Source organism: Aotus nancymaae, unplaced genomic scaffold (genome assembly GCF_030222135.1).
Source record: "Aotus nancymaae isolate 86718 unplaced genomic scaffold, 86718_ANA_hifiasm-v0.15.2.pri h1tg000010l, whole genome shotgun sequence".
Classification (NCBI taxonomy): domain Eukaryota; kingdom Metazoa; phylum Chordata; class Mammalia; order Primates; family Aotidae; genus Aotus; species Aotus nancymaae.
The window spans coordinates 17,200,134-17,227,463 of record NW_026988421.1 but is presented as its reverse complement, the minus strand read 5'-3'; the positions used below and the strand labels follow the sequence as shown (position 1 = coordinate 17,227,463).

At 42.6% G+C, this 27,330-nt stretch overlaps 1 protein-coding gene across 3 annotated transcripts in view; it reads left to right on the top strand.

Annotated features, from left to right (window-relative positions):
* Positions 1-9,744: 9,744 nt before the first annotated feature.
* The window catches only part of CASP7 (caspase 7), a 42,117-nt gene continuing 24,531 nt past the window's right edge, over positions 9,745-27,330 (top strand). Inside the window, exons 1-2 of one of the 3 annotated variants that reach the window (XM_064373837.1) lie at positions 9,745-9,802; positions 19,435-19,550. In XM_064373837.1, coding sequence (XP_064229907.1) covers positions 19,435-19,550 — 116 coding nt within the window. In that variant the 5' untranslated portion in view covers positions 9,745-9,802. Of the gene's footprint in view, positions 9,939-10,405; positions 10,540-19,434; positions 19,551-27,330 lie in introns of those variants that run through there. The other 2 variants (XM_064373838.1, XM_064373836.1) reach the window with 2 other exon arrangements.

The window sequence follows — 27,330 nt, the reverse complement described above, 5'->3', positions numbered from 1 at the left end:
TCACCCTGGAATTTTCACTTTACCTGCCCAACATGTTTACAACAGTGAAACTAAAAACTTAATAAGGTGTTAGTTTGTGTTTAGCTTCTACTGGAATGCAAAACTAAAAACAAATGAGAACTCTTGGTGTTTTGGCCTCTGTATTTTATTCTGGAATGTTCCAAGAAGGCCTTTGTGCTTGTTCCCTTGCCTTAAGAAGGGTGCTTGTTCACAGGCCTTAAGAAGGGTGGCGTGAAGACAGAATCTCTCTTCCTGGCTTTGGGAAGACCCTCACTGACTTCATTCTCTGCTGCAATGTCACCTTATCACCTTATAGAAATATCTGACACAAAATGGCACTCACCTGTCCCCACTCCTATCTCATTACCTTCCAATACTCTTAGCCTGCTTGATGGTCTTTACAGCTGTAATCATGACTGGATATATTAAATGTTAATGTTTCAATTTTTAAAAATCGTGTCTCTGCCATCAAAATATGAGTTCTATCTAAACAGAATCCTTGGTCCTTTTTGCCACTTCTATATTCCCCATGACTAGTACAAGGCTTGGCAATAAAAGTTGCCCAATAAGGATTTATTGGATTAATGAAATAAATTTAATACTCACACCAAAATGCCTATCAAGGCCAGGTATGAAGTCATAGGTAATAGTAGGAACTTTTCCAAACAGGTGAGCACTCATCCCAGCTGAAGCAAGCAACTGCTCCTCCGTTCCAGCCAGCTGTCATCTTGAAAGAATCAACATCCCACATTGCCAGATATTTGGATTTTTCCAGAATATTTTCCAAATATTCTGAGCACACCAGAAGTCTGCATTTACACATGAAGTTCCCTTTTTTGTATATAAAACAATACAACAGAGTCGTGGGCAGTATTTGGCCAGCAGGTTTACCAATTTGTGACCTTGGCTCTAAATGCTCTGAGGTTAGGTTGGTGTCCTCAGGTAGGATGGAGGGAGATCAGTAGTATTTTGGGGTTGTTTTGGGATAGCCAGGGAGTAGGAAGGAGCTCTAAAGCCAATGAAGAAGACTAGCATTCAAGTCCACATGAGTCTAAGGGAAGGTGGAGTCTGAGGTTTTCCAATATGGGGCACAAGGCTGCTTTCTCAGCACAGGGAGGAGAGTCAAAGCAGGAACTCCAGGCTCAGCAAAGACTTCCACACTGAAATGTGATCAGGTAGGAGGTCTGCCACCAGCCTGACCAAATGGTACAGCAACAGGCACAGCACAAAGATTCGCGTGGTTCCCTGGATGTTTTGTTCTGAACCAGACTTCTCAACCCTGACCTAGCGGGTAGGTCAAGCTCCAATAATCACTGAGAATAAACTGCATCCCAATCCAGAGGACTGAGGAATCAGAGGGGATTTCTTTTAAAGAAGAAGCTTGCAACATTTCTTCTCTGCCTAAGCTTGTGATTGCAATCTGTAGCTGTTACAACGACTTGGTCATATTTGTGAAAACCAGAATTACAAAATGAAAGATGCTAAACTGGACTTGTACCATCACTTCCGCTTTATTAGACATCAGACATTGCCAGGAGAAACAACCCCATAGGACTAGAAATGGGACAGTTTAAGGAACTAGAAGTCTTTCTGCGGCAAGACAAACACAGCCTTCACTGCGTAGTAGAGCCTTGGTTGGTCCACACCACCCTTCTGTTACCTGTATCCCCTCCCGCTCCTTGGCCTAAGCCGCTCCCACTTGACGCAGTGATTACAGCAGGCCATCCAAGCCGAAACCAGTGAACACACCAGGTTCCTTTGGCCTTAGGAGTTGCTTCGGACAACTTCAGTCTTAGCCTGGGATCTCCAGAAAACAGAACCTGTGTCAAAGGCTTATATGCAACGACTTTATTCAGAAGTATAATCCAGGGAGCAGGAGTTAGAAGGCAGGAAATGCAGGGCAGGGAACAGTCAGTATAAGTGCTGTTCTCAAGGGGGTCACCACCTGGTATAAGGTGTGTGGAATGGCTTGATTGTCTTCCAAGAAGTCATATAAACAACCACTACCCAGGAACATCTGCCAGAGGAAGGAAGGGCCCTGCCTCCCATTGGTGAAAGGTTTTGCCCCATTGGCTGTTAATTTCCATGCTGTGTATGTACCCAGGGAGTCCCGTGGTGTCTCACACCTTGATGTCAACAGGAAAACACCAAGGGCAGTAGAAGGCCGAAGACACTGTTGGTTGTGCCCACGTGAAGATGGCCGGAGCCCACACAGAGATAGTGACCACTGCTGAGGTTGGGATGGCACAAGTAGGCAAAGGCTCTATGGGAAGTGAGGCTGAGTGGATCTAAAGTAGCCCCGAGAGGTGTCTGATGCACTGTGCTCTCAGCAGAGTCCTGGACTAGGCTTGGTGGTGGTGAGCTGGAGCCAGATCTTGCAAAGCCTCGTGGAGCCTTGGTCTAGGAGCTTCTGCCCACACCACCCCACGTTGCTCTGGCTTTTTTTAAGTCTTGATTCAGAGGGAGCTTTTTTTTTTTGTTTCACATTAATGACTTTTAAGTTCAGCATGTGGGCAAGTGGTTTCCTTTTGAAAGTTTAATGTAGTCCTCCTTATTTTCCTCTTTTCAATTTCATCCTGTCAATGGTGGCCGTCGTGCTCTAGCCGATCAAGATCTTTTTGGACTTGCATTGAGTCATCCAGGATATGAGGTAATCCTTCCTAACTCTGTATCATTTTCAGGGCCCTCCAGGGCTGTGCATATGAACTGGTTTTAAAACTACAGAGAGATGAGAAGAGATGTGAAATCATGGGACAGCTGCTGACCCTTCATTCTGTCACCATTGCTCAGATTAGATGGAAGGTGTTCCTCCCATGCTAGGGGTTCATTTCTGTTTTAATTTAGGTTCTCCCCTCAGCAAGGACTTGGGAGCAGTGAGGTTATTTGGGAGGTGATCCCATGAGGCAGGAGTGAGGGTTTGAGGCAAATGAGCCAGGGAAAAGAGAAAAGTCAATAAAGAGCATATTCTACACTAGATATTATACCATGGTGGGCAGCTGGAGCACAGTTTTTCTGGGAACACTCAGGGTTTGTGTAGAATGTGCCTCAGAATGGTCCCACTGAAGGATGGTGGGCTGGGACACAGCCACTCAACTCTCGTCCCCCATTGGTTGAGGGCTATTGTCAGGGTCATTAATTCCCCTATACCTTTAGGGGAGACCTCTCTGCACAAGCTGAACAGACTTGGGCAGCTTGGAGAAAGCCCAGAGGCAGGGAAGTGGAGGGGCACTGCTGCGAGGGTGTAAGGGGGGACTGGTGACATGCATGGGGCTAACACTGGTGAGCGGAGTGGATGTGATAGCAGGTACCCCCACAGTGGGTCACTTAAGGAAACTGGCAGTGGCAGATACGAGCTGCATCATGAACCCCACTGTCCTGCTCTTCCAGGCCGATGGAGCCAACTCTGTTCCATCCGTCCACTCCTCTGCACTGTACAATCCTGTGTTGACACAGTTGGGGTGGAGAATTCAGGAAGCAGGGCCTCGTCTCAAGCTCTCATGCTTTTCCAGGTCACACCTACCCTTGCCCACCACCCTCACCCCCATCCCTGGGGGCTTCCAAGTGCCTTAAGAGAAGTTATTGGGGGTATTCTTTTGGGATAAAGTTCCACGGGTCCTGGCTGATGGGGCTCAGCGACTTCAGAGTGAAGTTCTGTGCAGTTATTAAGGCCTGAGCACTAGATGATGGTGACCTTCCTCAGCAAGGAGCTCTTATCACCTGAGGGAAACCTAAACATTGGTGAGGTCACCTAATGCCCCAGCTTCACTCTGAGAGGTCGAGCAAGTGATCTATTGGTTTATAGAAACTGTACTGTGTCCAGGAAAATTAGAGAAAATCTACATCTCCTCAAACCTAAATCTGGCTTGAAGCCACTCTTTGGTTTAAAGTTATATATTAGTCAGCGTTCTTCAGAGGGATAGAACCCATAGGGGATATATACATATATGTGTATATTTATATATATAGTAATCTCACATGTGAGATTACATATTATTAAATACGGTTAATATTAGATTACACCTAATATTAACCGTCATAGTGATTGTTTGCTTTGAAGATGGGATTGTATCATTTGGTATGAGATAGAGGTCCACAAATTTTTCTGTAAAATGTCAGACTGTAAATATTTCAGGCTTTGCATGCCACATATAGTCAATCTCTGTTGCACTTTTTCTTATTCTTTTTGTTTTTTATGACCCTTTAAAAAGGTAAGAACCATTCTTAGCTTGTGTGCTGTACAAACACAGACCATAAGTGGCCTGTAGGTGGTAGTTTGCAACTCCTGGCCTGAGGGACTGCTCACAGGACATCAGGAGTAACCATGTCTGATGTTCTCTTGGGGAGAGGGAGTGGAGAGGAAGGCACAGGAAAGGATTACGAGTCAGTTCAGCCCTATATGGCCTGGGCTTTGATTGCAGCAGAATCTTATTCAAGTGTGAATAATAATATCCAACTGCTGGGGTTACCTTTTCCTTGGCCAGGAGACAATGACACACCCTGTCGGTGGGGTAGAAGTTTCTCTCTGCATCAGAAAATGGATAGTTATGATAGTCATAATGCTGAAGATCACAGAATCAGAAACGAGGCAGTGTGTGGGGGGAAACCCCGCAAGAGCTGAGGCAGGAGTCTGAAGCCTCAGTGTGTTCTCATATAAACATAGAATTAGAAAAGAATTAGAGATGTAGTCACACATAGTTATTCCTATATATAATCATAAATAATCACATAGCTATTCATATGTAATCATAAATATATACACACATATAATTATATAATCTTTAATCTTACTAATAAGTCTCAGGTCAAGAAGTATGGGACTTAAGTGGCATTGGAAAACAGGTGACCCTAAGGGAAGATGCTCTAAGTCCTCTGTCACGCCGGCGTAAGGGCTGCTGGAGGACACCTTGGCTGTGCGGCAGCATCAGCGCTGTGAGAGCACCTGCTGTTTAGCCAGCTAGGGAAAGAGACGTCCAAGATGATGGAGATGTCTCCTTCCTTGGGGGAGTTAGGAGAAAAACTCCGCTCTCCCAAGCTCTTGTGGCAGGCCTGACAGCTGTCAGGGAGGCCCACAGACATCCGGGGACTTAATTGTCTCTATGTGGTGCTATGCTTCAGCGGTCATGTTCCATGCCTACTTTCAAGTTCTGCTTCTGCACCTGGTTCCTCTTTTTCCTAGAAGATAAGAATTAGTGATAGTAACATAAATCTTAGTGACCTTGTTATTTCTTGACAAATATGAAAAAAGTGCTGACACCTTAGGTTTTCTCCTCACCTCGCCTTCTTCAAAGTCTTGAGCCCCCTGTCTCCAAGACACATGATTTACCTGACCCTATCACTGACCACCGTTACCTCATCCTACCTGCCCTTCCCCCTGCTTTGTACTCAATAAAAGTCAGAGTGTCCAGGCTCTTGGGGCCACTGCCGGTCTCCATGCTTTGGATAGCAGTGGACCCCTGGCCCCAAACTTTCTTTTCTTTATCTCTGTGTCTTGTGTCTTTTATTTCTGCAATTTCTCGTCTCCACACCTGCAGAGAGGGACTCAGGGGACCCTATAGGACTGGACCCCACAGCAGTGCTTGGACTGGGGATACGCAGGTGTATCTGTCTGGGCCCACTCAGGAGAGAGAAACCACACAGTAAGCTGAATTAACACAGTCATCCCTCAGTATCCATGGGGAGGGGGGGTTCGCCCCTGAGGATACCAAAATCCATGCATGCTCCTTATATAAAATGGCATAGTATTTGTATATAACCTATGTATAATCTCCCATATGCATTAAATCATCTCTACTTAAAGTACCTAATGCAATATAAATGCTATGTAAGTAGCTATTGCACTGTTTTTAAATTTATATCATGTGTATTATTGTAATGTTATTTTTGCTTCTTTTTTTAAGTATATTTGATCTGCAGTTGATTAAATCCTCAGATGCAGAACCTGAGGATATGGAGGATCAACTGTATAACAAATTATAAACTGTAACAGTGAGTTGGAATATCAAGAGGTTGGTTAGTAAGAACTAAAGAGAACTCCGAAAACTATAGCAATAGCAGATATCCTTGCAAATGACATATGTGTTACTTTGCTAGGGCTGCCATAACCAAGTGCCACAGGCTTGGTGGCTTAAACAACAGAAATGTATTTTCTCACAGTTCCAGGGGCTAGAAATCCAAGAATCACAGTATCAGCAGGGTTGATTTCTTCAGAGGCCTCTCTCTGCTTGTAGATGGCCACCTTCTCCCTATGTCCTCACACGGTCTTCCTCTGTATCTGTGTCCTGATCTCCTCTTCTAAGAACACCAGTCATTCAGATTAGGGCCCATCCTAATTACCAGATAAAGCCATATTCTGAGGTACTGGGGGTTATGACTTCAACATATGCATTTAGGGAGATACAATTCAGCCCTAAGAATGTAACACAACTAGCCACTACCCCTAGAGCTGAGATAAAGACCCACAGAGTATGCCCTCATCTCCCCCTCACCCCCAAGGGTCAGAGCCAAACCCTGTTGAAGACAGAATGACTCAGGCTCTCCCTAGATGGCAGAGAAGTCATCAAGGTGCCATGCTCATGAAACTTGCTAGAAATTTGTCCCTTAGAACTTTCTGGAAATCCACCCTCTAGGTGCCAGAGAGAGAGCTGTTCATGAGGCATCTCAGTGAAGGTGAGGCAGGAGAATAGGTTCTGGAGACTGGAAGCCTTCACTTCAACCAATCAAACTGGTCACCAGCCAGGTCTTCATTTGCATAGGGTGTAACTTTGTAACTTCACTTCAGCCTCTGATTGGTCACCTCCTGCAACCAATCAGACTGGTCTCAGGCTAAGTCTTCATGTGCATAGGGTATAACCAAGTAACCAATGGGAAACCTCTAGAGGGTACTTAAACCCCAGAAGATTTTGCAACCAGTGCTCTTGAGCCACTGACTCCAGCCAGTTCCCAATCTCTAGAGTATACTTTGATTTCAATAAATCTGTGCTTTTGTTGCTTCATTCTTTCATTCCTTTGTTTATGCATTTTGTCCAATTCTTTGTTCAAAACACCAAGAACCTGGACAACTCTTAGTCAAGACCCTCCACTGGTGACAGAGGCCCTCTCTACAAAACCACCTGAAGCAGGTGCCAGGGGAAGCTGGCGGCTGCTGGGTGGTCTGGCCACCAGCTACACTCCAAGAACCTGGTGTTGAGAAGCCATACCCTCTTGTAGGAGCACACCAGACACACCAGAACCAGGAAGCACAACTCCTTCCATCCTATGATGAATCTCCAGCGCCTCTTACCCACACACACAAAAAAAAACATCAGGCCACTGGCAAGGGAAAACTACTTAAAGGGCCTAGTTCAATTTTCACAGAGCAGACAAAAAGGATAAATTTGAAGTTGTGAGGCAATCAATCAATAGCAGGTACAACATGAATTCCTTCTTCCAGGGAAGAAAGAAATTCCTTTTGGACCCTGAGCTTCCTACTCTCTCCACCTGGCAGAAACCTGCTGGGGCCTCACCAAGGGCCAGGGTTTGGGTTTGGCCTATGGGTGTTGAGAATGCATTTCTGTTAATCTTGCAATGTCCTTCATGGAGTCCTGTATAAAGTCATAGCCTGGCCTGAGCTGTCGTGTGGAGAACTGGAGTAGCAATCACTGGTGGCACCCCTCAGGGGTGCTATGCCCAGGAGGGTGCAAATGGGGAATTCACCAGCAAACAGAGGGGAGGACCAGAGGCAAGATTCAGAGGGACTGGCCCAAGAGCACCTATGAGCCCCTTTGGTAAACCATCCAAATAGGGGAGGCTGGAGGACTTTTCTGGAATGAGGGGGAAGGCTCACGTTATAATCATGTGACTATAGAAACGAAACATAAAACAATTACATGGCCCAAGGCTGGAGAGACAGAGAATGTACATTTAAAAGAAAATATCATTTGAATACGAAGTGTTAGTAGAATTATTACAGAGAGAAAAGTTCACAATGATTTCTTCCCTTTCATATTTCCTTGTTGATACTGTGATAATTCAGCCTTAGAGCAATAACTTGAAATTTCTCGTGCCAGGCCACAATAAGGAACTAAAAATTTTCCTTTCAGGAACTAAAAAACTTTCCTTTCCAGGGACATGGATGAAGCTGGAAATCATCATACTCAGTAAACTAACACAGGAACAGAAAACCAAACACTGCATGTTCTCACTCATAAGTGGGAACTGAACAATGAGAACACATGGACACAGGGAGGGGAACATCACACACTGGGGCCTGTCAGGGGGTTTGGGAGGTTAGGGGAGGGATAGATTAGGAGAAATACCTAATGTAGATGATGGGTTGATTGGTGCAGCAAAACCACCATGGCACATGTATACCTATGTAACAAACCTGCACATTCTGCACACGTATCTCAGAACTTAAAATATAGTAATAATATAAATAGAAAAAAAAAGTTTCCTTTCAAACCACCTCTTCATTTGAGCCAGATGTGAATTCCTGCATGCCAACACATTGTGACATTTGCATGATATAATTTATGATAGAGCGTTCTTGTGAAAGAAAAATTATTGTTTTTTAAGGCAACTTGATTCCACTTCTGCCATTACCAAGTCTGTGATGTGGCAACTTTGCTGAGCCTCAGATTCTTTATCTAGAAAATGAACAGAGATTCGTTGTAAACGCCTCTTTTAGCTGTAACACTGATTCACTACATTTTAGGAATAACCTGCAAGATCCTAGATTTACAAATTAAATAAATCAGAGAGTAACTTACTTGCTTTATGAATAGTATTCTTTGTTTCTCAGATGACTCATAATCGAATTTCTTTACAAAGCAAATTATCTTAGTGTCTAAATAGTTTACTTCCAACATTTCAGGAACATGGGTATTAAAAAAGGGCTAGGGCAGCCACATTAGAAATTGTGTCACTGCCAGTTAAAATATTCAGGAATTCAGGATTTTCCCATAAATTAATCAATTATGACTATTCCCTTACACTTGGCAGGGGCCAGTCTTTTTTTCAAATCAAGAAAGCGTCCTCACCTGGACAGATTTGAGAGACAAATACTGAAGTTTCAGGCCCACAGGTAAACAAGAAAACAAAAAGAGAAGACTGGGTTCTTGCCTGATGTCAGACCACTAAGCTTGTATTCCATTCACTCAAAGATTTGATGGTTCCTAAAAGTAAATACTGTGTCTCTGATATGACTAAAACTACAATTTCTTCTCAGGTATTTTACACCTCAGTGTGATTGAGTTAATTAGCTGCTTCCTTGAGCCAGGATGAAGAAAGACTTGTGTGTGTGTGTGTATGTGTGTGTGTGTGTTTTGTGGGGTCAGGGTGAACTGGAATCCGCGCGTGTGTATGTATGTGTTTTGTGGGGTCAGGGTGAACTGGAATCCGCGCGTGTGTGTGTATGTATGTGTTTTGTGGGGTCACGGTGAACTGGAATCCGTGTGTGTGTGTGTGTATGTGTTTTGTGGGGTCAGGGTGAATTAGAATCCGCGTGTGTGTATATGTTTTGTGGGGTCAAGGTGAACTGGAATCCACGTGTGTGTGTATGTATGTGTTTTGTGGGCTCAGGGGGAACTGGAATCCGTGTTGGGGGGTTCGGGGGTAACTGGAATCCGTGTGTGTGTGTGAGTGTGTGTGTGTGTGTGTGTGTGAGTGTGTTGTGGGGTTACGGTGAACTGAAATCCGTGGACGTGCTCTCCCATATTTGACTCACTCCCGGCCGCATACCCAGTCCCCGTCACATGGGGGCGCGCAACAAACATTTCCCGAAAGATCCAGGCGCAGCATCTCCACCAGCCAGCTGGGCTGCCAGGTGGGTACTTCCTTCAAAGCTGAGCTAGCGTCCTACGCCCACCCGCGCAGGAGGGCGGCCCCGCAAAACAACGTTTAGGAGGCCAGAAGTCCACAGCCGATGCCACAGCGGGCCCGAGGCGGATCAGCCTTGGAGGGTACGCATGCCGAGGCAGGCGGGGAGTCCCCCGGGGGACGCGAGCAGTTCCGGCTGGGATCCGGGTCTCGCTAGGAAGAGCCTCTGGCTGTGGGAAATGGGTCCCCGGGTTGGTGCGGGGGCCCAGGTCGAGGTCTACACTGGGGGCGGGGTAGTGGAGGTGACCACTAGAGCCCCCTGATTACTGAGCGCCGCCGCGAAGTCTGCGCTGTTTAGGTCACTTGGAGCGAGGCCAGTTTGGCAGATTTGCGTTTTCCCGGAAGGGCCCGCGGCGGCTGGGCTGTTCCCGGAAACTGAAAACTTTGCTGTGCGCGCTCTCCCGCGCGCAGGCTCAACTTTGCAGAGCGCGCGGCCAGCTCTGCAGAGGGCGCCCTCCAGACACTATGCGCGCGGTGGCGCGGGTCGCTTTGGGCCCTGCCACCCCTGCCGAGCGCACTGTCCCGAACCAGGGGCGGCGCAAGCCCCACCCGGCCCTACCCTGGGCGGCTCCTTCCTTCGTGGCGCCCGGGCTTTACTTTCGCTTTAGCTAAAGAGGCCCCAGACCCTCGCTGCGGAGCGACAGAGACTGTGCCAGCCCCAGCCGCCCGACCGCCCTGAGGAAGGTAACTGCAGCCCCCGCCTCAGCCGGCGCCTCTCCCGCCCGCTGTCGTGCGCGCCCCGGCTCCCTCCTTCCTGCCGGCTTCCTCTTCCCCGTTCGTCCTCCGAGTGGTCTAGGGGAGTCTGGTTGGGTGGAACAGAGTGACCCCGACGGCCTGTGCGGAAACGAACTTTGGGAAGAGGGCCCTTTCCGCCCTCATCATCGTTTGCCTTGCTCAGCTTGTCCTCCCTTCCCTCCTAACGAGCGGGCTGGGGGACACCTCGCACTATTCGAGATGTGGGAGAGGAGTGTTCCTGATCTGGCACGGCGGCTAAAAGTGCGGGCTCTTTTCATTTGGGTTCCGGTTCCCGCCCTGACTGCCGGTGGTGGGACCTTGATCCTCTATCTGCTAAATGGGTACCAGGGTGATCCTCGCTGCCTGTTGCGGGGATGGACGGAAGTGATTATGGTGCGCGGTGCGCGGTGCACGGCAGTGGCTCTATGGAGGCTGAGTACGCTGGAGCTGAGCATCCTTGCTGCAGGGCTCTTAGAGGGACCTTGAGGTAAAAATAAGGCCGGGGACATTTAGACGTGTAGAGTATTAGTCTCCAGGCGACAGCTTTGCAGTTTATGGAGCAGTAAAATTACTTGTAGGTGATTGTGGGTATGTTATTGCCCTTTACTCTTGAACTCCCAGGCTCCTGGGCTAGCTGACGTGGCTCAACTTACAGGCTATTTCCTCCTTCTGGGTCTCCCCTGACCTTCACCCTCGGCACCGCCATTGCCTAGATTCACAGCACCTGGAAACTGTGTGGCTTTGGGGAGGTTACTTAACCTCTCTGAAGAAACTAAAGTTTCTGGAATACCAAGGTAAAGGCCCTGGCCTAGCAGTGCCATGAGCCTTGGGTGACACAGCGGAGCACTTGAGTGTCCAGCAGAGCCTCCCTTTCCCCTTCCCAGCTGCTAGAAGAAAGGGGGAGATTTTCAGGTCTTCTCTGTATGCCCTTTAGGAAGATTCTCTTTATTGGGCAAGAAGTGAGGCACAAATTGTATGTTGTCACTTTTCAGGAAAGCAGCTGCAGTCCATTCTCCCCCTTATGAAAGCAGAAAGTTTAGACAGTAGCTGGGCAGTGATTTCCTGCCGAGCTATGTACCAATTCCCCAACATTTGGGCCCCTGTTCAACATATTTAGAAATAATCACTGCAGGAATTTTTTCTGGTCCCCACAAAATCTGTTTAAAATATAGATGTGGTTTTGAAACATCAGTGAAGGCTGACAGTTGCGTATTTTCTTAGTCTCGTGGACAATGGTGATAATGGGAATATTTCTTGACTATTTAGAATGTGCCACCCCGTACCTAGCATTTCACATGCAATGTTTCATTCATCCTCCCAACCACCTGTGACATAGGTACCATTGTTTTCCCATTTTACAGACAAGGAAACTGAGGCTTAGAGACTTGAGCACTTTGTCTGAGGTTCCATGGCTAATATGTGGAACAACTGATTCAGCCCCAGATCTCTGGGTTTTCAACCACCCTCCTAGGTCTCCTTGGTTCTGTTGTTTGGACAGAAGTTTATTCAAGGGGCTGAAGGATTTGAAAATACATTTAAGTTAGGTTTATAAAGAATTATGAATTTGGTGCCTGCCATGTACTTAACACTTTCTATGATCAAAAAAAAAAAAAAGATTAAGATAAGGTTTCAGACTGCAAACAGTGACAGTCCTTGTGGCTAATAGAATAAGAATTACAGTGACTAACTGAGACTACTTATGTGCCTAGCGTTGTCAGTGCTTTGAGTGTCTCATGTATTAATTCATTTAAAGAGAAGTTAGACATATTTAATAGTGGGATAAGCAGTCTCCCTCAAATGACTGCTCTTTGCAGCCTGGACTGTAAGAAGGGGATAGATACGAGAAAATAATGCCAGGTGTGCCCTCCCCGGGCAGCTTGGCAGAACTGAGATAGGTCTGGATTTTCTTGGTGCACTGTGATGATGAAGGGAGGACATTAGGGGTCAAAACCAGGTCTTGGTTTGACTGAAAGGATTTGTCTGAGATCAGACACCCCCACTCGGTTACCACCCTGGGCTATGATTGCCCTTTGGAGATTCTGAAAATCAATCCCAGTCTCATAGGAATAAGGAATAACTGACTGTTTAGCTTTAGGGATTTGAGTCAAGTCCCACCACTCCTAACTTGGATCATTAGAAGAGACGCTTTTTGTCACTGTAGACAGTGTTCAGCATCAACCCAGAAGGAGGCTGTAGGTTTCAGACAGAAGACCTAATGTCCTCGTGTTTGGAGGAAAAGTTCTAGAAAGTGTCCCATTATTGAGCAACAGAAATTGCCTGAATTTTACATCTCAGTAGCTAAGTCCAAAGCCCTCGCCTAGTGTCTGAGAAGAATGAGGAGTTTAAGCTATACCCATCCTTTGATGGAACATTTAAGATGTTTCATGAGTGCACAGTTCTCTGCCTGAATCGCTCCCACCTGCCCTCTCTGCTTCCCCCTTTTCAGCTCTCAGGTCAGACGTTTTCACCCCTGAGAACTTTCCCTAATTTCTGTGAGCCTCTTGAGTTTCCCTGGTCCAGCTATAGATTGTTCACCCTCAAGGCACACACCACAGTTGCAGTTCAACGTAAACGCCATTTTTTTTTTCATGTCTGTTTCTCAACATGGCAGAACCAGGTCAATTTTCTGACAAATATATCCCTAATTCCTAACTTCCAGTAAATATCCATTGAATGAATGAAGAAGAGTCTCCAGAAGTCTCAGCAGTTCCAATAATATCAAAGCAAAGGCTTGGCTTTCTTAGAAGCCATTTTTCTTAGGGTCTTCCCCTTTCTCAAAATCACTTTATTAAGGTATAGTTGAAATATAAAAGCTAGGAATATTTAATGCATGCATACATACCAAGTTTGGGGATAAGCATAGATATATCCATGAAATCATCACCACCATCACCAAAGCCACCACCTCCTAAAGTTTCCTCTCACATCCTTTAATACTATTGTTTTTTTGTGTGGTAAGAACATTCACCATAAGATCTACCCTGTTAGCAAATTGTAAATATACCATACAGTGTTGTTAGCTATACGCACTATGCTGTATAGTAGATCTCTAGAATTTAATCATCTTGCACAACTGAAACTTTGTACCCTTTGACTATTACTTCCACATTTCCTCCTCCCTGCCCCTACCTGGACCTCTGGCAACCACCATTCCATTCTCCACTTATATGAGTTTGACTCTGTGAGATTCCATGTAGATATGAGATCTTACAGTAATTGTCTTTCTGTGTCTGGCTTATCTCAATTAGCATAATGCTTTCTAGGTTCATCCACCTTGTCTCAGATGGCAGGAGCTCCTTCTTTTTTATGGCAGAATAGTATTCCATTGTATGTGTATACCACATAGTCTTTATCTGTTTATTCATTGATGGACATTTAGATTGTTTCCATAATGCTACAGTGAATGTGGGAGTGCAGGTATCTTTTTGAGATCCTGATTTCAGTTTCCCTGGATATATTGCCAGAAGTGAGATTACTGGATCATATGGGATTTCTAGTTTTAATTTGAGGAACCTCTAGACTGTTTTCCATAGTAGCTGTACCAATTTATATTCCACCAGCAGTATCCAAGAGTTCCCTTGTCTTCACATCCTTGCAAACACTTACCTTTACACACACATACATGCATTATATATGCGTATGTGTATGTGTATACACACACACATATATATACATGTAAAATAGCTATCCTAACAGTTGTGAGATGATATCTTATTGTGGTTTTGCTTTGCATTTCCCTGATGCACCTTTTCATATACTTGTTGCCCATTTGTATGTCTTTAGAGAAATGTCTATTCAGGTTCTTTGCCCATTTTTTAATTGAGTTATTTGTTTTTTGCTATTCTGTTGTGTGAGTTCCTTGTGTAGTTTGGATATTAACCCTTTTTCAGATATATGATTTGTAAATATTTTCTCCCATTCCATAGGTTGCTTTTTCATTTTTTTGATTGTTTTCCCACTGTGCAGAGCTTTTTAGTTTGTTGTAATCCCACTTGTTTATCTTTGCTTTTGTTGCCTATGGATTAGTGTTATATGTAAAAACTCATTGCCAAGACCAATGTCAAGGAGCTTTCTCCCTATGCTTTTTTCTAGGAGTTTTAAGGTTTCAGGTCTTATGTCTAAGTCTTTCATACATTTTGAGTTGATTTTTTTTTTTGTGTGGTGTAAGATAAGAGTCTAGTTTTATTGTTTCGCATATGGATATCCAGTTTTCCCCACACCATTTATTGAAGAGACTATCCTTTCTATACTGTATATTTTTGGCACCCTTGTCAAAAATTAGTTGACTGTAATGTGTGGGTTTATTTCCAGGCTCTCTATTCTGTTCTGTTGGTCCATGAGTCTGTTTGTATGCCATTGTCATACTGTTTTGATCACTATAGCTTTGTAATATGATTTGAAGTGAAGAAATGTGATGCCTCTAGCTTTGTTCTTGCTCAAGTTTGCTTTGATTATTTGGGGTCTTTTGTGGCTATATGTAAATTTTAGAATTGTTTTTTATATGTCTGTGAAAAAATGCCTTTGGAATTTAGACAGGGATTGTATTGAATCTGTTCAGTGATCAATTTGAGCAGCATGAACATTTTAACAATATTAATTCTTCCAATCCATGAACATGGAATATCTTTCCATTTATTTATGTCTGATTTCTTTCATCGTTATTTTCTAGTTTTGTTGTTCTGGGTCAAAGAAAACCAGTGTATTGCTTAATTTCCACATATTTGTGAATTCTCTAACTTCTCTCCTGTTACTGATTTCTGTTTTCATACCATTGTGGTCAGAAAGATACATGATATGACTTTAGTCTTCCTAAATTAATTAAGACTTGTTTTGTAGCCTAGCATATGATCCATCTTGGAGAATATTGTGTGCACTTGAGAAGAATCTGCATTTTTCTCCTGTTGGATGAAGTGTTGTATACATGTCTATTAGGTCCATTTGGACTAGTGTTGTTCATGTCCACTGTTTCCTAATTGATTTTCTGTTTGGATGAAATATCCATTGTTGCAAGTAAAATTTTGAAGTCCCTTACTATTATTTATTGCTATTTCTTTCTGCAGTTATATTAATACTTGTTTTATATATTTAGGTGTGCTAAAGTTGGTACATATATATGTACAGTTGTTATACCTTTGATAAATTGACGTCCATAATTATAATATAATGACCTTCTTTATCTTGACAGTTTTTTACTTATAGTCTATTTTGTCTGATATAAGTATAGCCACCCCTGCTGTCTTTTGATTACCATCCATATGGAACATCATTTTCTATTCCTTCACTTTGAGCCTATGTGTGTCCTTAAATCTACAGTGAGTCTCTTATAAGTATCATATAGTTGGATCTTATTTTTTTACTCTATTCAGTCATTGTATGTATTTTGATTGGAGAATTTAATCCATTCACATTTAAAGAAATTTTTGATAGGTAAAGGGCTCACTGTTGCCATTTTGTGATTGTTTTCTGACTGTTTTATAGTTTATCTGTTTCTTCCTCTCTTGCTGCCCTCATTTGTGATTTGATCATTTTTAATGATATTTTTTTTTCTTTTCTGTATATATTTTGTATATCTACTATAGGTTTTTTGCTTTGTTATTACCATGAAGCTTACACAAAACACCTTATAGTTAGAATAGTCTCTTCTAAGTTGATAACAACTTAGTCCATTTGGGATGCTATTACAAAATACCCTCAACTGGGTAGCTTATAAACAACAGAAATATATTTTTCATAGTTCTGGAGGTTGGCATGTTCAAGATCAAAGTGCTAACAGTGTCAGTGTATAGCAAAGTTTCATTTCCTTGTTCATTTATGATCTCTTATCACATGGTAGATAGGGCAAGGCAGCTCTCTTTTTATAAAGGTACTAATTTCATTTATGAGGGCTTTACCATTGTGACCTAATCACAACCCAAATGCCCCATGTCCTAATACTATGACATTGGCGAATAGATTTAAATGTATAAATTTGGGTGGGGGAGGACATAAACATTCAGACCATAGCAACAACTCAACTTCACTCGCATTCAAAAACTCTACAGTTTTAATCTCTCCTTCCATGTTTTGTTATTGGTGTCACAGTTTACATCTCTTTATATTGTATATCCACTAACAATTATTATAGCTATAGTTATTGAAGCTATAGTTGTTTTTAATACTTGTGTCTTTTAACTTTAGTAGAGTTCAGAGTGATTTATGCACAAGTAATATAGATGCTCCTCCACCTATGATGGGGTTACATCCCTATAAACCCAGTGTAAGTTGAAAATATTATAAGCCAAAAATGCATTTAATGCAACTAATCTATTGAATTTCAGAGCTTAGCCTAGCCTATCTTAAACATGCTCATAACACATTAGCCTACAGCTGGGCATGAGCATCTAATAAAAAGCTTATTTTATAACAAGGTGTTGAATACCTCATATAATTTATCAATACTGTACTACAAGTAAAAACAGAATGTGTGTCTGGTTACCTGAAGTATGGTTTCTACATGATGTGTTTTGCTTTTGCAGCATTGGAAAGACAAAAGATCTTAAGTCAAACCATTGTAAGTCGAAGACTACCTATAAATTATTTGCATATTCTGGATTTGACTATACACTTACCTGTGCCAGTGAGTTTTAGACCTTCATATTTCATGTAGCTAAAGAGTGTCCTTTCATTTAAACCTGAAGTATTCCTTTTAGCATTTCTTGTAAGGCAGATCTAGTGATGAACACCTTCATTTTTTGTGTGTCTCAGAAAAGTATTTGTCTTTTCTTCATTTCTGAAGGATAGCTTTGCTGGATATAATATTTGTGGTTGGCAGTTTCTTTCTTTTAGCACTTTGATTATATGATCCCACTCTTCCCAGGCCTACAAGGTTTCTGGTGAGAAATCTGCAGGTGATCTTATGGATATTTCTTTGTATGTAATAAGTTGCTTTTCCGTGTGTGTGTGTGTGTGTGTGTGTGTGTGTGCATGTATGTGGATGTACATATATATATGTATCTAGATCTACACATGCACATATATATCAATAACTTTTGGAGTACAAGTAGATTTTGGTTACATGGATTAATTGTGAAGTGGTGAAGTCTGAAATTTTAGTACAGCTGTAACCCAAGTAGTGTACATTGCACCCAATATGTAGTTTTTTAAATCCCACATCCTTCTCCCACCCTCCCCTCTTCTGAGTCTCCAGTATCTATTATACCAATCTGTATGCCTTTGCATATTCATAGCTTAGCTTCCACTTATAAGTGAAAACATATGATATTTGGTTTTCCATTCCTGACTTACTTCACTTAGAATGGCCTCCAGCTCCATCCAAGTTACTACAAAAGACATTATTGTAATGTCTCCATCTTTATTCTTTTTTGTTTGTTTGTTTGTTTAGACAAAGTCTCGCTCTGTTGACAGGCTGGAGTGCAGTGGCACGATTTCAGCTCACTGCAACCTCCACCTTCAGGGTTCAAGTGATTCTCCTGCCTTAGCCTCTCAAGTAGCTGGGACAACAGTCATGTGTCACCACACCCATATAATTTTTGTATTTTTAGTAGAGACAGGGTTTCACCATGTTGGCCAGGATGGTCTTGCTCTCTTGACCTCATGATCTGCCCACCTCTGCCTGGCCAAAAGCCAGGCCCCATCTCTACTAAAAATACAAAAAAAATTAGCCAGACGTGGTGGTGGGCACCTGTAATCCCAGCTGCTCGGGAGGCTGAGGCAGGAGAATCACTTGAACCTGGGAGGCGGAGGCTGCAGTGAGCTGAGATCACACCATTGCACTCCAGCCTGGACAACAAGAGTGAAACTCCATCTCAAAGAAAAAAAAAGTGATTCCAATACTGGCTCTGCCTTGGGCCAGCTACATCACCTTTAGCTAATTCTTTTCCCTTAGGGTGTGTGTTTCATCCAGGCTTCCATTTAATTAAATATTTTAGTAAAACCTCTGTGTTCCAGCTCCCTCTGCTATGATGAACTTACATTGTCTTATGGGAGCCAAACAGCAGAGTACAGATAAACAGGCCACATACAAAGGCTATGTGGGAAATGAAGGCGGGGTGAGGGGTGGGAAAGGGCCAGGTAGTAAATATTTTTGGCTTTGTGGCCATAATCACTCAACTCTGCTTGTAGAGAGGAATAGCCATAGGCAATACATAAATGAATGGACATGGCTATTTTCCAGTAAAATACTTCTTACAGAAACAAGTGTTGGGCCATAGTATGCTGACTCCCAGACTAATCAAGGACTCTGGGCCACATCAGCCTGCCATGCCTCTGCCATCTTCACCCATGCATGGAGAGGGGAACATTCAAGGAAGGAGGTTCATGCCTTAAAATCCAAGGAGACGGATTGAACTTGTAGTTAATGGGGATCTCTTGAAGATTCTCAAGCAGGAATGTAATTTGATGGAAATCTATTTTGTATAGAACCATGTAAAATCATCTGACATAGAAAGAGAGCCTGATACTCCAGGTCATCGCTGTTTTTGAACTGAGTATGAGCACTCAGTGACCTGCTAGGAATTTAGGGGGAATTTTTCATTGTTGTAAACCTTGACAAATCTTCCACTGTTTCTTGTATGCAGTGAACATACAACAAAATTGTGGATGCTGGATTAGAAGCTCCCTGAGGGCAAGGACTTTGTCTTCTTTGCTGCCATATATGTAGTCTCTGGGATGTAAGCATATTCACTTATTTGAATGCATTAATGGGGCAATAACCCTGAAGCTTAAATATGCAAAACTGCTCACCCCAGGCATAATCGAAAACCATGTCACCTAATGAGTGTCATTTAAAAATATCACAAAGCCAGTGATGTCACTGACCTTGTGGCTCGTTTTTTCTCTTTCCAGATGGCAGACGATCAGGGCTGTGTTGAAGAGCAGGGAGTTGGGGATTCAGCAAGTGAAGATTCAGATTCAGTGGATGCTAAGCCAGACCGGTCATCGTTTTTACCAACCCTCTTCAGGTAAGTTTGGTTAATCAGACCTCAGGACCACGTCAGCCTGCCATGCCTCTGCCATCTCCACCCACCCATGGAGAGAAGGACATTCAGGGAAGTAGCTTCTTGCTGAGCGTGAGAGGTTTGCACAGGTTCTTGCTAGCTGTATGCAGCAGCACTAGGGTCCTCATGTGCACCCTCTTGTCTGTGGGCCAAGCCCAGCAATGGGCAAAACCAGGCGTTGGGAGGCTCTTGCTCAGCAGCTGAGTGTCTGGTAGCAGTTTCCAGGAATAAGGAACTTTTCTCATTAGAGGTGATTTGCGGGCACCTTCAGAACAGAGCCTGGGTTGCTGCTGTCAGTGGGACCAGGTTTGACAAAAAACACAGAATCCAGGGGCCGAGGGACAGGAGGTTTTAGGGTGACTCACTCCCACCCTGTGCCTCCTGAGGCGCTCCATTGGTGGAAGGGGGCTTGCATCCTTTTGATTAATTCCCACCTTTTCCTTTCTTGAGTTCACTTTTAAAATTCTAAATTTTACATTTAATAATATAATAGCTTCATTGGTTAAACTCTTGTATGCATGCTTGGTATCATTGCATTCAGTCTACATAATTGCACAGTTGGTTTTATGTTATCACCAGGTAGGGAAACAATTGTGCAGTTGGTTTTATCGTTATCACCAGGTAGGGAAACTGAGGCACTGTAAGGTTTAATAGCTTGCCTTTTTGCTGATAGTTAGTAAATGGTAAAGCTAAGATGAGAAACTAAACAATGGCGGCACCACTCACTTAAAGGTTCTGCTGTGTGCTTCCCATTTAAGAGTGTGGTTAGCCTGGTCCAGTGGCTTACTCCTGTAATCTCAGCACTGTGGGAAGCCAAGGAGGGGGGATTGCTTGAGCCCAGGAGTTTGAGACCAGACTGGACAACATAGTGAGAGCCCCATCTCTACAAAAAAAAGATAAGAAAATTAGCAGGATGTGGTGGCACATGCCAGTAGTCCAGCCACTGGAAAAGCTGAGGCAGGAGGATCACTTGATTCCAGGAGATTGAGGCTGCAGTAGGCCATGATTGCACCACTACACTCCAGCCTGGGCAACAGAGTGAGACTCTGTCTTGAAAAACAAGTTGTTTTTTTTTTTTAATAAAAAATGAAAATAGAGCTAGAAGAATATGGAGGAACCCCAGACCCTCCCTTAACTTGGATGGGCAGTGAGTAGAGTTTCCTAAGAGACAAGAGGCAGCGTGAGTCAGATGCATAGCACTTCTTTGCATTCCCTAAGCCAAGTCCTACTGGGAGAGATAGCGATGGGGTAAAGGCTGAGGCTAGGGAGTGCTCCCAGGCAGTGCTCAGGAGGGGAGGAGCTGGTGGGAGGAGGAGCCAGGCTCCCAACACCCCAGGGTGGACCTTGGGTGATATCATCCCACATAAGACTTGGAAAAGTGGGAGAACCCCAATGCTATGGACCCAGATTCTGTTGTTTGCCAAATAGAGTCAAGAATAGCCAATGAAGTGACCAGAAAATATAGTTCTGACTCCTGAGACTTTACAAAACCATGAGAAATTGGTGCAGGCCAAGCCACTCCCCAGGGAAAGCTCCTTAGAGCAATGGTCTTCAAATGCCTTTGCTTATATGTCCTCAAAATAATGTAAAGCTGTGTGCTCTCATATATTTTAAGGCAACATACACATTTTTGTCAAGATAGTTGCAAAAGATGTAGTAATATTTCACTCTTCCCAACCCTTTTTGAGTATTTGACTTAAGTTATCTAAAAGAGAAAGAGAAACAGGAATCATTTAATAGTCATTTTGTAAGTCTTAGTAAAGTAAAGCCTTTCGATATACTTCTCAGAAATTACGAAAATAAATGGTGTGTTGTAAATATTGACATTTCAAAGTGTTTTCTTTAAATGTATCCATTGGAATCTACATCCATAGTGATTTTATAACCACCTTTATCTGTTAAAAAAAAACCTACATGAACAGCTCTCCTGTAACAGCTAGAACTTTTATATTTCTTTTTTCCCCTCAAGCTTGAGTTTTTCATTCTCTTTTTCTCTACGTTTTCTTCTAATGTAATAGATTTAGTTGCTTGAAAGTCTTATTGATCATACCCCATTATATACCTATGTAACATACGTGTATGCGTATGTGCATCCATATGAATTTTAAGATAGATTTCTAGATATTATGAGTATTAAAAGAAAGTTCTCCCAGACTAAGTTACTATTTCAGCTTTAATGAACTCACAGTTGAGCTAAAAAAATAAATATTAATGTATCATTAATATTGTTAAATTGTCATTCATCAAAATAATTACAAAATAGTAATTGCGTTGAAGTTTCAACTTATAATGGAATGAAGAGGCTTTTAAAAAGTTAGTTTCTAAAGAAATAGACAAATAATACTTACTACTAGAATAAGAAAGAATTTGATATTACCTTTTTTCCTATTTTTCATTTTTAGAGATAAGCACTGAGAACTGATGAATAAATACATGAGATGGTAGGAGTTTTGTTATAGTCATGTCTGTTAGTTCTTTGAGTTTTTTTAATTCCTTCTGAGTTCTGGACTAAAAATGACAACTTGCTTAGGTCTTTCTCTAATTATGTTGGAAGTAAAGAATTGGCAATTATCTAACTTAACAAAAGGAATTGTTATTCAGCCTTAAAGTTATTTAATTTTTTTAGTTTCTGGGAAGTACACGAAAAACCTTGTACCCAAACTTCTCAAACAGTTGTAAATTAAATTTGCTCCTCTTTTATTTAGAGGCAGTCTATCTAACTCAAAATATTCCAGAAAAGATAATTAAACTAGCATTAATAAACATTTGTCAATATCCATTTTTTTGATAAAATGATTTTAAACCATATGCTTTTTTAAATGTATTTTTGTCAAGCCCTTGAACCTGCTAATGTAGCTCATTCATGTACAAAAATTGTCTGCTCTATAATCTAGTTGACAAAGCCAGTCCCTGTCAAACCAGTTAGTCATACCATATTTGTTTGTTGTCAGTAAAGGTCTGACACCATTTTTCAGTTCAATAAATATGTTATTAGGCATCCTTGTGACATTCATTTTGTTTCTGAATTATAAATTCTTGTTTTTGGATAGATGGATGGATGGGTGGATGGATGGATGGATGGATGGGTGGGTGGCTGGGTGGATGGATGGATGGGTGGATGGATGGAAAGGATGAAAGAAAAAAAGAAAGGATGCCAAGGCCAGCCCCATGTTTACCTCCTGGAATCGGTATTTGTTTTCTTCTCACAGGACTGATATGGTCTGGCTCTGTGTCCCCACCAAAATCTCATTTCAAATTGTAATCCCCATAACCCTCATGAGTTGAGGGAGAGACCTAGTAGGAGGTGACTGGATCATAGAAGTGGTTCCCCCATGCTGTTCTCATGATAGTGAGTCCTCACAAGATCTTGTAGTTTTCTAAGTGTTTGACTTATAAAGTCCTACACACACCCTTTCTCTCCTGTTGCCATGTAAGATGTGCCTGCTTCCCCTTTCACCACAATTTTAAGTTTCCTGAGGCCTCCCCAGCCATGTGGAACTGTGAATCAATTAACTTGATTCTTTATAAATTACGCAGTCTCAGGTAGTATCTTCATAGCAATTTGAGACTAGACTAATACACAGGACTCCAGCTCAACAATAAAAAAATCTTTGGGAATAATAAGGGGATGAAAAAGGCAAAGACATTAAACAAGAACCATCATCACTTCCATTTCATTCTACTATATATATATTTTTCAATACATTTTTCAGTATATATAAGCATACTTTGTTTTATTGTGCTTCACCTAATTATGCTTTGCAGATACTCCTTTTTTTTTTTTGAGATGGAGTCTCATTCTGTTGCCCAGGCTAGAGTGCAGTGGTGCGATCTTGGCTCACTGCAGCCTCCACCTCCCAGGGTCAAGCAATTCTCCTGCCTCAGCCTCTCAAGTAGCCAGACTACAGGTGTGCACCACCATGCCTGGCTAATTTTTATATGTATTTTAGTAGAGATGGGATTTTGCCATGTTTGCCAGGCTGGTCTTGAACTTCTGACCTTAAGTGATCCACCCACCTTGGCCACCCAAAGCGCTGGGATTACAGGCATGAGCCACCACACCTGGCCCAGATATTGCTTTTTTTGTTTGTTTGTTTGTTTGTTTTGAGCCAGAGTCTCACTCTGTCACCCAGGCTGGAGTGCAGTGGCGTGATCTCAGCTCACTGCAACCTCTGCCTCCCAGGTTCCAGTGATTCTCCTGCCTCAGCCTCCTAAGTAGCTGGGATTACAGACACATGCCACCATGCCCAGCTAATTTTAGTATTTTTAGTAGAGACGGGGTTTCAGCATGTTGGTCAGGCTGGTCTCAAACTCCTGACCTTGTGATCCACATGCCTTGGCCTCCAAAGTGTTGGGATTACAGGCGTGAGCCACCATGCTCGGCCAGATATTGCATTTTTAACAAATGGAAGGTTTGTGGCAGCCCTGCAAGTCTATTGGCTCCATTTTTCCAATAGCATATGCTCACTTTTTGTCTCTGTTACAGTTTTCATAATTTTCACAACATTTTAAGCTGTTTAATTATCTGTTACTGCGATCTGTGATCAGTGATCTTTTTTTGTTGTTCAAGCCCCAGGATAATCTCTGTAAATAAGATCAGTGATCTTTGATGTTACTATTGTAATTGCTTTGGAGTGCCACAAACCACACCCTGTAAAACATATAATTGATAAATGTTGAGTGTGTTCTGACTGCTGCACCCACTGGCTATTCCTGTCTCTCTCTTGGGCCTCCCTATTCCCTGAGACAGTATTGAAATTCAGCCAATTAATAACCCTACGATGGCCTCTAAGTGTCAGGTGAAAGGAAGAATGATATGTCTCTCACTTTAAATCAAAAGCTCGAAGTGATTCAACTTAGTGAAGAAGGCATATCAAAAGCCAAGACAGACCAAAGGCTAGGCCTCTTGTGCCAAACAGCCAAGTTGTGAAGGCAAAAGAAAAGTTTTTGAAAGAAATTAAAAGTGCTAGTCCAGTGAACACACAGATAATAACAGTGCTTATTATTGCTAAATTGGAGAAAGTTTGAGTGGTCTGGATAGATCAAACCAGCCCCAACGTTTTCTTAAACTAAAGCCCAAGCCGTAGCAAGGCCCTAACTCTGCGATTCTTTGAAGCCTGAGAGAGGTGAGAAAGCCGCAAAAGAAAAGTTTGAAGCTAGCAATGGTTAGTCCATGAGGCTTAAGGAAAGAAGCCTTCTCCATAAAATAAAAGTTCAGGATGAAGCAGCAAGGGCTGATGTAGAAGCTACAGCAAGTTATCCAGAAGATCTAGCTAAGATAATTGCTGAAAGTGGCTAAATAACAGATTCTCAATGTAGACAAAACAGCCTTCTATAGGAAGAAGATGCCATCTAAGATTGTCCTAGCAAAAGAAGAGAAGTCAATGCCTGGCCTCAGTGCTTGATAGGACAGCTTGACTCTCTTGTAAGGCAGACTGGTGACTTTAAGTTGAAGCCAGTGCTCATTGACCAGTCTGAAAATCTTACGGCCCTTAAGAATTATGCTAAATCTATTCTTCCTGTGCCCTATAAATGGAAGAACAAAGCCTGGATGATACTGGTTTATAACATGGTATACCGGATATTTTAAATACACTGTTGAGACCTACTGCTCACTAAAAAAAGATTCCTTTCACAATATTACTGTCCATTGAGATTCCACCTGGTCATTTAAGAGCTCTGATGAAGATGCAGAAGGAGATTAATGTTTTTTATGCCTGCTAAAACATACATTCTGCAGCTTATAGATCAAGAAGTAATTTTGACTTCCAAGTCTTATTACTTAAAAAATAATGTGTTACTGTTTGAGAAATATTATTTCACAAATACATTTTATAAAGCCATAGTTGCCATAAATAATGTTGGGAATAATGTTATAGTGTTACCTCTGATGGATCTGGGCAAAGTTAATTGAAAACCTTCTGGAAAGGTTGCACCATTCTAGATGCCAGTAAGAACATTTGTGATTTATGAGAGGAGGTCAAAACACTAATAGGAGTTTGGAAGAAGTTGATTCCAACCCTCATGGATGATTTTGACAGGTCCAAGACTTCCTTCAGTGGAGGAAGTAACTACAGATGTGCCCGTTATGGTGGAAATAGCAAGAGAACTAGAATTAAAAGTAGACCTGAAGATGTAGCTGAATTGCTGCAGTCTCATGATAAAACGTGAACAGATAAGGAGTTTCTTCTTATGAATAAGCAAAATAAGTGGTTTCTTGACATGGAATCTACTGCTGGTGAATGTGCTGTATACATTTTTGAAATGTACATTTAGAATATTACATAAACTTAGTTGGTAAAGCAGCCGCAGAGTTTGAGAGGTTTGACTTGAATTTTGTGTCTTTGTGTGTATTAACCCCTTTTTTGTTTTATTTTAAATTTTTTCTGTTTGTTTGTTTTACAAACATTTGTGTTGAGGTCTGACTTTCAATAAATCGCAGCGAGGGAGCTTCTCTGCTACGTACAAAACCCCAACCCAGAAGCAGGTCATCTGCGAATGGTTGAGCGCCAGTTCCCCACAAACGCGCAGTGCGTGACAGGTGAGGGAACGGCCACCTCTCTGTTGACTTGAATTTTGAGTGAAGTTGTTCTGTGGATAAAATACTATCAAACAGAATGGCATGCTACAGGGAAATTGTTCATAAGAGGAAGAGTCATTTGATGCAGTGAACTTTATTGCTGTCTCATTTTAAGAAATTGTCTCAGCCACCCTAATTTTCAGCAACACCACCAGATTAGTCAGCAGCATCAGCGCTGAGGCAAGACCCTCCACCAGCCCAGCAATTACAACCTACTGAAGGCTCAGATGATCGTTAGCAATTTTTTTAGCAATAAAGTATGTTTCAATTAAGATACTTTTTTTTTTGGTCGTAATGCTGTTGCATACACTCTGACTGGAGTACAGTGTAAACATAACTTTTCTATCTACTGGGAAACCAAAAAAGTCAGGCAACTCAATTTATTGCAGTATTTGCTTTCTTGTGGTGGTCTGAAACTGAGCCTGAGGTATATCTGATTTGTACCTATTTTTGAATTTGGAACAGCCCCAGTGTGGTCCCAGATACCACCGTTTCTAATGACATACTTCACCTTTATCAGACTCGTGTATAAGTAAGAAGCGCCACCACAGTGCCTGACTCAGGGAGACTCATACATACGTCTTATTTGTGGATGACCTGGAGGTTTCCTCACCCTGTAAGTGAGGTTCAGGGTGGGTGAGAGAGTCTTCCCTTCTTTTACACAGTGAGAGATGGAGAATGCGCAAAGGGAAATGATATCTCCGACAGACCAGTTTTAGAAAAAAACATAAGTGGCACTTGAAGACCTGGTCATTTTTTCCCTTAAGACTGTGCCTGCACTTCTTGCATTTCTTCAATACCTTGCTGGAGGACTTCTGCCTAAAAGACCCTTGTATTTTGCAAAAATAGATGTGGTCTGTGGTATGTCCCCCCAACCCCTCAGCTTTAAGTCCTCTGGAAAGATAAATAAGCCTGGAGGGTCTCCATTCTGCCCCAGTCTGCCTTTTTCATAGCACGACTGATGTTGGCATCACTAAAATAAACAGTATCCCGAGGTCCTATCTGCTGTTTCAGGGGTGCTATGTGTCCCACTGACAGATGTGGGGTGCAATGCATGGGAGTGCCACTGGCTCCTCTGGGTGTTCCTTGCAGCTGATGATGCCGCCTCCCCACCACCTTCCCTCCCATCCCATCCCACCCCATTCCAGCTCCCTTCTCTAAGGA